This window comes from Triticum urartu, chromosome 5, assembly GCF_003073215.2.
Source record: "Triticum urartu cultivar G1812 chromosome 5, Tu2.1, whole genome shotgun sequence".
Taxonomy (NCBI): Eukaryota; Viridiplantae; Streptophyta; class Magnoliopsida; order Poales; family Poaceae; genus Triticum; species Triticum urartu.
This window is the reverse complement of record NC_053026.1, coordinates 460,609,629-460,621,640: the sequence shown is the minus strand read 5'-3', so window position 1 is coordinate 460,621,640 and position 12,012 is coordinate 460,609,629. Positions and strand designations below refer to the sequence as shown.

The following is a 12,012-nucleotide window of genomic DNA, read 5'->3' as shown; positions in this document are numbered from 1 at the left end:
ATGTTTTGAGGGCTGAAATTGGGATTTCAGGCTCGTGCCCACGTCAAAAGGTATAAGACCTTCGACGATTTTCTTAGCCTGCAAACTAAGGGAGAAAAGCTCAATTGTTGAACTTGTGCTCAGATTGTCTGAGTACAACAATCGCTTGAATCGAGTGGGAGTTGATCTTTCAGATGAAATAGTGATGGTTCTCCGAAGTCATTACCACCAAGCTGCTTGAGCTTCGTGATGAACTATAATATATCAGGGACATATATGATGATCCTTGAGATATTCGCGATGTTTGACACCGCGAAAGTAGAAATCAAGAAGGAGTATCAATTGTTGATGGTTGGTGAAACCACTAGTTTCAAGAAGGGCAAGGGAACAAAGGGATACTTCATGAAACAGCAATTCAGCTGCTGCTCTAGTGAAGAAACCCAAGGTTGAACCCAAACCCGAGACTAAGTGCTTCTGTAATAAGGGGAACAGCCACTGGAGCAGAATTACCCTAGATACTTGGTAGATGAGAAGGCTGGCAAGGTTGATAGAAGTATATTGGATATACATTGTGTTGATGTGTACTTTACTAGTACTCCTAGTAGCACCAGGGTATTAGATACCGGTTTGGTTGCTAAGTGTTAGTAACTCGAAATAAAAGCTACGGAATAAACGGAGACTAGCTAAAGGTGAGCTGACGATATGTGTTGGAAGTATTTCCAAGGTTGATATGATCAAGCATCACACGCTCCCTCTACCATCGAGATTGGTATTAAAACCTAAATAATTGTTATTTGGTGTTTGCGTTGAGCATAGACATGATTGGATTATGTCTATCGCAATACGGTTATTCATTTAAGGAGAATAATGGTTACTCTGTTTATTTGAATAATACCTTCAATGGTCTTGCACCTAAAATGAATGGTTCATTGAATCTCGATCGTAGTGATACACATGTTCATGCCAAAAGATATAAGATAGTAATGATAATACCACCTACTTGTGGCACTGCCACGTAAGTCATATCGGTATAAAACGCATGAAGAAGCTCCATGTTGATGGATCTTTGGGCTCACTCGTTTTTGAAAAGTTTGAGACATGCGAACCATGTCTATTGGTGTATATGCATGAAGAAACTCCATGCAAATGGACCGTCTGGACTCACTTGATTTTGAATCACTTGAGACATGCAAATCATACCACATGGGCAAGATGACTGAAAGCCTCGTTTTCAGTAAAATGGAACTAGAAAGCAACTTGTTGGAAGTAATACATTTTGATGTGTGCAGTCCAATGAGTGCTGAGGCGTGTAGTGGATATCGTTATGTTCTTACTTCACAGATGATTTGAGTAGATGTTGAGTATATTTACTTGATGAATCACGAGTCTGAATTATTGAAAGGTTCAAGTAATTTCAGGGTGAAGTTGAAAGATCGTCGTGACAAGAGGATAACATGTCTATGATATGATCATAGAGATGAATATCTGAATTACGAGTTTGGCACAGAATTAAGACATTGTGGAAATTGTTTCACGACTAATACAGCCTGGAACACCATAGTGTGATGGTGTGTCCGAACATCATAACTGCACCCTATTGGATATGATGCATACCATGATGTCTCTTATCGAATTACCACAATAGTTTATGGGTTAGGCATTAGAGACAACCACATTCACTTTAAATAGGGCACCACGTAATTCCGATGAGATGACACCGTATGAACTATGGTTTAGAGAAACCTAAGCTGTCATTTCTTAAAAGTTTGGGGCTGCGACGCTTATGTGAAAAAGTTTCAGGCTGATAAGCTCGAACCCAAAGCGAATAAATGCATCTTCATAGGACACCCAAAACAGTTGGGTATACCTCCTGTCTCAGATCTGAAAGCAATAAGGGATTGTTTCTAGAATCGGGTCCTTTCTCGAGGAAAAGTTTCTCTCGAAAGAATTGAGTGGGAGGATGGTGGAGACTTGATGAGGTTATTGAACCGTCTCTTCAACTAGTGTGAGGCAGGGCACAAGAAGTTGTTCCTGTGGCACCTACACCAATTGAAGTGGAAGCTTATGATAGTGATCATGAAACTTCAGATCAAGTCACTACCAAACCTCGTGGGATGACAAGGATGCGTACTACTTCAGAGTGGTACGTAATCCTGTCTTAGAAGTCATGTTGCTAGACAACAATGAACCTACGAGCTATGGAGAAGCGATGGTGGGCCTGGATTCCGATAAATGGCTCAAGGCCATAAAATCCGAGAGAGGATCCATGTATGAAAACAAAGTGTGGACTTTGGAAGAACTACTTGATGGTCGTAAGGCTGTTGAGTACATATGGATTTTAAAAGGAAGACGGACAATGATGGTAAGTATCACCATTAAGAAAGCTCGACTTGTCATTAAGATGTTTTCCGACAAGTTTAAGGAGTTGACTACGATGGGACTTTCTCACTCGTAGCGATGCTAAGAGTCTGTTGGAATTATATTAGCAATTATTGCATTATTTGTGAAATCTTGCAGATAGGATGTCAAAAACATTGTTTTCTCAACGATTTTCTCGAGGAAAGGTTGTATGTGATACAAAACGGAAGGTTTTGTCAATCCTGAAAGATGCTAATAAATATGCAAAGCTCCAGCAATCCTTCTAAGGACTGGAGTAAGCATCTCGGAGTTGGAATGTATGCTTTGATGAGATGATCAAAGATTTTGGGTGTATACAAAGTTTATGAGAAACTTGTATTTCCAAAGAAGTGAGTGGGAGCACTATAGAATTTCTGATGAATATATGTTGTTGACATGTTGTTAATCAGAAATGACGTAGAATTTCTGGAAATCATATAGGGTTATTGGAAAGTGTTTTTCAATGGAAAGCCTGGATTAAGCTACTTGAACATTGAGCATCAAGATAGATCAAAACGCTTAATGGTACTTTCAAATGAGCACATACCTTGACATGATCTTGAAGGTGTTCAAGATGGATCAGCCAAAGAAGGAGTTCTTGCCTGAGTTGTAAGGTATGAAGTTAAGACTTAAAGCTCGACCACGACAGAAGAAAGAGGAAGGACGAAGGTCATCCCCTATGCTTTTATCATAGGCTCTCTACAGTATGCTATGCTGTGTACCGCACCTGAAGTGTGCCTTGCCATGAGTCAGTCAAGGGGTACAAGAGTGATCCAAGAATGGATCACAAGACAGCGGTCAAAGTTATCCTTAGTAACTAGTGGACTAAGGAATTTTCTCGATTATGGAGGTGGTAAAAGAGTTCGACGTAAAGAGTTACGTCGATGCAAGCTTAACACCTATCCGGATAGCTCTGAGTAGAGATACCGGATACGTATAATGGAGCAACAATTTAGAATAGCTCCAAGTAGAACAGTTATTTGAAATGGCTCCAAATATAGCATAGTAGATGCATCTACAAGATGACATAGAGATTTGTGAAGTACATACGGATCTGAAAGATTCAGACCCGTTGACTATAACATCTCTCACAAGCATAACATGATCAAACCCAGAACTCATCGAGTGTTAATCACATGGTAATGTGAACTAGATTATTGACTCTAGTAAACTCTTTGGGTGTTAGTCACATGGGGATGTGACCTTGAGTGTTAATCACATATCGATGTGAACTGGATTATTGACTCTACTGCAAGTGGGAGACTGTTGGAAATATGCCCTAGAGGCAATAATAAATTAGTTATTATTATATTTCCTTGTTCATGATAATCGTTTATTATCCATGCTAGAATTGTATTGATAGGAAACTCAGATACATATGTGGATACATAGACATCACCATGTCCCTAGTAAGCCTCTAGTTGACTAGCTCGTTGATCAATAGATGGTTACGGTTTCCTGACCATGGACATTGGATGTCATTGATAACAGGATCACATCATTAGGAGAATGATGTGATGGACAAGACCCAATCCTAAGCATAGCACTAGATCGTGTAGTTCGTATGCTAAAGCTTTTCTAATGTCAAGTATCATTTCCTTAGACCATGAGATTGTGCAACTCCCGGATACCGTAGGAGTGCTTTGGGTGTGCCAAACGTCACAACGTAACTGGGTGGCTATAAAGGTACACTACGGGTATCTCCGAAAGTGTCTGTTGGGTTGGCACGAATCGAGACTGGGATTTGTCACTCCGTGTGACGGAGAGGTATCTCTGGGCCCACTCGATAGGACATCATCATAATGTGCACAATGTGATCAAGGAGTTGATCATGGGATGATGTGTTACGGAACGAGTAAAGAGACTTGCCGGTAACGAGATTGAACAAGGTATCGGGATACCGACGATCGAATCTCGGGCAAGTATCGTACCGCTAGACAAAGGGAATTGCATACGGGATTGATTAAGTCCTTGACATCGTGGTTCATCCGATGAGATCATCGTGGAACATGTGGGAGCCAACATGGGTATCCAGATCCCGCTGTTGGTTATTGACCGGAGATTCATCTCGGTCATGTCTGCATGTCTCCCGAACCCGTAGGGTCTGCACACTTAAGGTTCGGTGACGCTAGGGTTATAGAGATATTAGTATGCGGTAACCCGAAAGTTGTTCGGAGTCCCGGATGAGATCCCGGACGTCACGAGGAGTTCCGGAATGGTCCGGAGGTAAAGAATTATATATAGGAAGTGCTGTTTCGGCCATCGGGACAAGTTTCGGGGTCACCGGTATTGTACCGGGACCACCGGAAGGGTCCCGGGGGTCCACGGGGTGGGGCCACCTGCCCCGGGGGGGCACATGGGCTGTAGGGGTGCGCCTTGGCCTATATGGGCCAAGGGCACCAGCCCCAAGAGGCCCATGCGCCAAGAGAAGAGGAAAAGGAAGAGTCCTAAAAGGGGAAGGCACCTCCGAGGTGCCTTGGGGAGGAGGGACTCCTCCCTGGCCGCACCCTTCCTTGGAGGAAGGGCCAAGGCTGCGCCCCCCTCTCCCTTGGCCCTATATATAGTGGGGGGAAAGGGAGGGCAACCTAACCTAAGCCCTGGCGCCTCCCTCTCCCTCCCATGACACATCTCCCTCCTCCCGCAGCGCTTGGCGAAGCCCTGTTGGAATCCCGCTACTTCCACCACCACGCCGTCGTGCTGCTGGATCTCCATCAACCTCTCCTTCCCCCCTTGCTGGATCAAGAAGGAGGAGACGTCGCTGCTCCGTACGTGTGTTGAACGCGGAGGTGTCGTCCGTTCGACGCTAGGATCATCGGTGATTTGGATCACGACGAGTACGACTCCATCAACCCCGTTCTCTTGAACGCTTCCGCGCGCGATCTACAAGGGTATGTAGATCCACTCCTCCCTCGTTGCTAGATGACTCCATAGATAGATCTTGGTGACACGTAGGAAAATTTTGAATTTATGCTACGTTCCCCAACATTAATTAGGCAAATTTTCTTTTCTACCTCCCCCCAAACACTACATCTAACTGTAATCCTACTATTTCCACTCCAGGGGTTGATAAAACCGAGGGCATCTCCAACGCCTATTATGTTATAAGTCTGGACGGACAACATGGACACTTTTAGGCCTCTAACATGGATGTCTATTTTGGGTCGGACATGTATGGACATATGAAATCCCCTACACTGGCCCCAAACCGAGGGGCTTTCTAAGAGAGTTTAGACGTCCGCTACGGCGGCCTCTGACACTCCGGATCCACCCAAAGAACCCAGCTGAAGTCAGCATTTTTTGACAATCCACCCCTCACCCTTCACTTTGTCCCCGTTTCCGAAACCGAGCCCTCCCCCCCCCCCCACCACCCCGGTGGATACTGTCAAACCTCTGTGGACCTCCGCGGCTCTACCCTGCCGCCAAGCCTAACATCACCGCCACATCCATCCAGATCTGACCTCCATCCCTGCCAACACCGTCCATGGCGGACAACACATATGGCAAGTGTTTGGTCAAATGGCATAGTGCACTTTTTACGTTTTTTATTTTCTTTGAAGCAAGCACAATGGATTTGAACGAGCACAAGCAAGGGCATTCTCGGCGGTCTTGCTTAAGATTCCCATGAAAATGAACTCGCTCAACACATCACTGGGGGACAAAGTGCGGAAGTCCAAAAGACGAATCACAAAAGACATATTTCTTGTCAAATGGCATGATTGTTTTAGGAAATTTGCGCTTGATATATTTAAAATCCGAGTCCTTGCTCCCATGGCTCCTCAAAGAGACTGCAAGCACCCTAAGCCTATGGATCTTAGCCGCAAGTCTGGAGGCCTTCACTTGTAGGTTGCAACTCCTCCAGGGCAGGTAACTTGTACGCGGCCGCCCTCCTCCCTCAGAAAAGCCTAGGGTTTCTTTGCCTCTCGTCGTCGCTGCTACTGATTTGGCTCGTCTCCGGTGGCCTTAGGGCCATGGCGGCACGATGGATCCTGGCCCTTGCCGGCGGGAGGGCTCTGTTTTCAGATGTTCCTTCAAGTTTTGTTAGGGTTTGTGTCTTGTTCAGAAAGACGAGATGGCGGCGGTGGAATAAGCTTTTCCCTGCCTAGCCCCCGTTTCGATGGTGTGTCTAGCATCGTCAGTGGGCGTGTGGAGGTGTGTCTCCGGCGGATTTGTCCTTCATGGATTTGCTCGGATCTGGTCGTAGTTCATCTACGTTCGTGTGTCTTCAGGTTGGATCCTTCCGACCTATGCTACTCTTCATCGGCGGCGGTTGTTGTTCTGCTGCGCTGGTCTATGGGGCTTTAGCACGATGACTTCCTGGCTGTCTACTACAACAAGTTTTGCCCAGCTTCGGTGAGGGAGAGGCGATGACGGTGGGGCGCCTTGGCTCGCTTCAGTGCTTGTGTCGCTAGGTGGTCTACGGATCTCGATGTAATTTTTATTATTTCGAGTGTTCGTTGCACTGCCATGATTGAAGACTTCTGAACTTTTTTTCGCAAAAAAAAATAGATCAAAAGTTTTCTCGCAAAAGAGAAAAAAAAAACTCCCCCGGTGCAACACCTACCAAGTGGTCGCTCGCCCTCAGCCTCAAAGGTCGACCTTTCTCACACAAGTTCATGATTCGTTTATTTTTCTCTTTTCATTGTTGTGACAGGATGAAGACTTGCAAAACACATAGTACTTGATTTTTTGAAATGAAGACTTTTGGTGTTGATGGCCATGCCGTTTTCTTCCTTTTCTCATATACGTGGGAGCAAGCCAAGAGCACATCTTCTTTTTTTTTTTTTACAAATTACTCATTCAATTTACCTCAGTGTGTGTATTTTTTTACCAATATATTTAACACAGCACAGTTTCCGTGGATTTGAGATTAGCTAGCTATTATGACCATCAGACATGCATCTGAGTTTTCTATGGCACAGTTATATATTCTCCACATTGCATTTTATTTAAAAATCCTACGGGCAACGCGCGGGGTATCTTTAGTATGTAATATTTCACATTGCCAAGAATCATACTATAGCAAAGCAGTAGATCCCTGCTAGACATTACATCTTCTAGTGCTGTATTTGAAAACTGGTCAACAAGGGAGAAACAATCTCTCCATCAAGAAGGGGCCTTATTAGATGAATTAACAAGCCATAGCCATCCTCTCTCCAGATCATGTTTACCCGTGGAACATCATGCTGGTTGAAAATTTCAAAGAGACTCTAAAATCAAGAGTGGCTTATTTTGATTTATGAGATCAACAACACCAAGTCCACCGGTTGCATTTGGCAGACATACACTCTCCCATTAAGCAGCATGACAACTAGTAGATCTTTGTAACTACTATGGTAAATAGGATCTCATCCGGCTGTTACAGACTTTAAAAGAATGCTGGCACATTTATGTAATGCTAGTTGACTTGCCCATGGTTGTGTACAGTTTTGTGGCATTCTTCATGCACAAATAGCTAGATAGTCTACTAGTTGATACAATTTCAATCTTGAAGAGCATTTGCAATGTGTCAGCATTCTTTTATTGCTCTGATTCCTAAATCAGCCAATACAAACCAAACTGTTGGTTAACAAGTTGCAGAAGGGTAATTGTATTTATTCTGAAGAATCAATATGGTTTTGTCAACAGCACAACTGTCGAGTCTTGCATGAACTTTTGAGTACCTTCACATCTTTCATAAACCTGAAAATGAAGTTGTCATTTTTCAATGTTGATTAAAAGGCATTTGGCATGGTGGACTATAGTGCAATTCTCTTTATGCTCAAACTCTTGAATTTGAAGAGAAATGTATCAAATGAACCCAATGCATCTTGCATAGTGCCTCCAACTTTGTCATCTTAAATGGAGCTCATGAGAAGAAAATCATATGCAATTTTAGTTGCTGAATTCCAAATTGTCAATGCACAATGGAAATCTAAGCTTGCCCATTGAGCAATCATTTGGACTCGGATATACAGTTGTCCAATATGTAGATGATCTTTATTTCTGCTGATCTTGTACAATTGAACAATCTCAATTTTTTCGCCATTGGTCTAAGGGTCAACTACAAATAAGTCCTCCCTTGTTCACAAAAGCTTGCTTGTAAAAAGGATGGAATGCTATTCACATAACCTGACCTTCCAATGGGCACCACGAGGCCCAGAATTGAGAACTTTGTAACTACTATGGTATATTGGATCTCATCAGGCTGTTCCCATTTTATCATGTGTGCCATTAAAGTTCTTCAAGATTGAAATTTATGAGAGCTTTATAACTACTATGGTATATAGGATCCCATCCGGCTGTTACAGACTTTAAAAGAATGCTGACACATTGCAAATGCTCTTCAAGACTGAAATTGTATCAACTAGTAGACTATCTCGCTATTTGTGCATGAAGAATGCCACAAAACTGTACACAACCATGGGCAAGTAAACTAGCATTACATAAATGTTATTACACATTATACTAAAAATTCTTATATAAAAATCTCACATAAACAGATCCACACAATCTCAGGGGTCTACATTTTATTTCCTACGGAAGCAATCGTCATATGGAGATGTATAGCTCGGATAAAACATTATTCTGAACAATTCTTGAGCTCCGCCCTTCATTCTCAATAAATTAACTGTGAGAATCAGATAATGCTTTGCATATTTCTTCATGCGTGCCACATCAAAAATGAATGTCGAAAGATAAAGAAAGAAAACAGGCATCCTGTATCAACAAATAAAATAGTTGATGACAAACTAAATCAAATGTCAGTGAGAAAAACAGTAACAAAAGCACATAAACAAAAAATATAACAATTTCTCTCAAACAGAAGAAAAACAAGTCTACCAGCATAACAACATAACCAAAGCTCAGAGAAAGGACTACATAGTTCCATCTAAAAAATTAACACATCTAGATCCATGTGCTAGGTGAGAGAGCTAAGCATATCATCAAGTTCCTAATGTTGGAAAGTTTACATACCTAACTACTGATATAGTAATAAAACATTTATTTTATTTTGGTTGTAGTGTCAACTTCAAAATTACCATAGATAATTCACAGTTACAGGAATATCGAACAACTAATAAGAGAAAAGGAGCATACTAACTTGACAATATCCAAGAGTTCATAGTTCTTCCTGAAGTCCTTGGTAGCCATAATAACCACAATACCTGAACGAAATTTGAAGTTGGTCAAACGATTTAATCAAGACAAAGTTTTACACTTTTGATTTACTAGGAAACATTCCCGTGCGTTGCAACGGGGTAAAAAATATATCACTCGCTCCTAGTCCAATAAGCATGGCTCAAGATCCCCTACAGAACCCTACAAGTTCAGGCCTTCTATTTCAACATGGTGCCCTACCTGTGTCACAACTTGTCCTCCTCGCCTCTCTCGTCAACAATAATCGTGGTGTCCACATATCACAGTGTGTCCGAACATGTCCCCACATGACTCCTTAGGGTACGGTCATCGCCTAGCTTTTATAATATCAATGAGTACTTGTGTATGATATAACTAAGCAGTACCTAGCTATATCTTCTTGGCATCCAACATCTTCGCGAGAGACTCCTCCATGTGCACCTTGGACGATGACGATAGCCTCTATCACGACTATTTTCCTCCGGTGACATGGGGCAAGCGTTTTCCATAACCCTTTGCCTGGACCATGCGGCACAGCTGCCTGATGCGCGGTGGTTTTTTCATCTCTGCAGCGGCCGAATGGCTCCCAACGTGACTGCTACCCCTCCGACGCATCTCTTGGTTGCCCGGATGCCTAATACGCAGTGTTGATGGCGACACTACCCATAGACGGAAGGTACCGAATAAATCATGTTTATAACCACATGACATCGGCAATTGCTGCTTTCTATCGGGATGCAATTTTTCAGAAATTGCAATCATATTGGGTTCGGGAGAAAACAGGCGTCCCACTCTAAAGTAAAATTCAGCACACCCAGTTGCATGTGTTGGCGCAGACTCCAATCACACATTGCAAGTCACTCCGATGACAAGAACTTTCCGTTGAGGAAGACGATACACATGCTGGCTCAGGTACAATGGCTTGCGGATTGCTTTTCGGTGAGATGCGCAAATACAGAGGCTACGCTTGATCGATTCTGCTTGCACATACACAAGTCTACACGCAGATATATATAGCACACAACCTTTTTTTCCAGGAATAGGAGTAATACATAACCTAGCCTAGTACTAAACCAAGATGGTGATTGCACGGCCCCAACGACATCACATACCGTGATTCTTTTCAACATGTACGTCCTTTTGGTTTGATCAGAAAGCTCATTTCCAACAACAAAGAAAGTGCACCAGAAGTCAGGATCGATGGCTAGGCTTGTCAGGAACGATGGCTTGGCTTGTCCGGGCTCGATCCTAGGCTGTCTGGGCTTTTGGTTTTTCGAACCATGAGGCTGGCTGGACTTGGGATCGATCACTAGGCTGGATTATCCGATCGATCCGTAGGCTGGCCGGGGTCTGGGCCTGGTGATATTGGTCAGATCGACAAAATCAGCTCAGATCGATCGCTGCCACCGTGGGAGGGGCCTGACGAAAGAAAAGGTGGAACAGGGAACGTTACTCCTTTTTTAGATAGGAGACTTTCTAAAGATAGTGTCAAAGTTGTACAGATAATCTGACTACGGGATAGGCGATCTATGCTATATTTTTTCATTGATGTTACCACGAGATGTAAAACTCAACCAATCAGGACCAGCCCTTGGTTACATTTTTAAAGAAGGTGAGCACCCACCTTACGGAAGCTAATCCTCGGACACGGATGGGCAGGCCTGTGGGCACTATATAATGCTCTAGCTAGCTACCCGAGCACACTTACAATGTCAAAGCAGTACACTTACCAAATTTCAAACGAGTCAACCAATCATTGCATTTGCCCTGCCGGCGCACCTCCGAGGACACAACGCTCAGTTTATAGAATGCATAGGCAAGGGCAGCATCGACAAAGATGGAAGGAGCAGCCTTCCACAGCTGGTAGCACCTGACGCAGCCAAGAAAAGCACCTACAGAAGTACAAGCAGCAGTAGAATCAGTAAAATGCAGTGTCAATCAGTGGATCCATATGGCTCTTTCCATTGCTTTATTTCCAGACACATATGAGGTGTTGTTGTTAGGTGCTACTACCATATAGTAAAACATACCAAACAGCATGCCGACTTGATAATCCTCGAGGTCGAAGACGGTGCGAAGGGATCGGATATCCGAGATGTTGCGCGCCAGGGGCCTGAACATGTCGCACACCATGGCCTTCAGCGCCCCCGGCGCCCCGGTTCGATCTGAATGCTGGTCACCCTCCAGAGGAGGGGAATCAGGCGAGCATCGCTACAGGGAAATCAGTTTGGAATTTTGGGTATGGATTTAGATCTAGAAAGAACAAATAACAGCTGTGCGGCAGCTTGGATCAGTAAGACGCTTACCAACGCCCATGGAGCTTTGGAGTATTGTGAGGACGGGACCCTCAGGAGGAGGCTGAGCCCTCGTGTCCCCCTGGTGGTGGCTGAGGGTCGCGCAGAGCCGGCGCCGCAGCATCTGCTTCTCCCCGGCGTCAGGTAGGCGCCGCCGCCGGCGGCGGCCGCGCACCTAAGGGCCATTACGGTGCCTGTGCGCTCGCTGGTTGAAGGCTTTTTGTTA

At 44.0% G+C, this 12,012-nt stretch overlaps 1 protein-coding gene across 1 annotated transcript; it reads right to left on the bottom strand.

The window, feature by feature from the left end:
• Positions 1-8,678: 8,678 nt before the first annotated feature.
• On the bottom strand, positions 8,679-12,012 carry LOC125509835. The gene is made up of 5 exons (XM_048674860.1): positions 11,799-12,012; positions 11,523-11,703; positions 11,223-11,384; positions 9,458-9,521; positions 8,679-9,072 (listed from the first exon to the last, which is right to left on the bottom strand). Exons 1-5 carry the CDS (start codon positions 11,970-11,972, stop codon positions 8,883-8,885), a joined length of 771 nt encoding a protein of 256 aa, XP_048530817.1. The 5' UTR covers positions 11,973-12,012; the 3' UTR covers positions 8,679-8,882.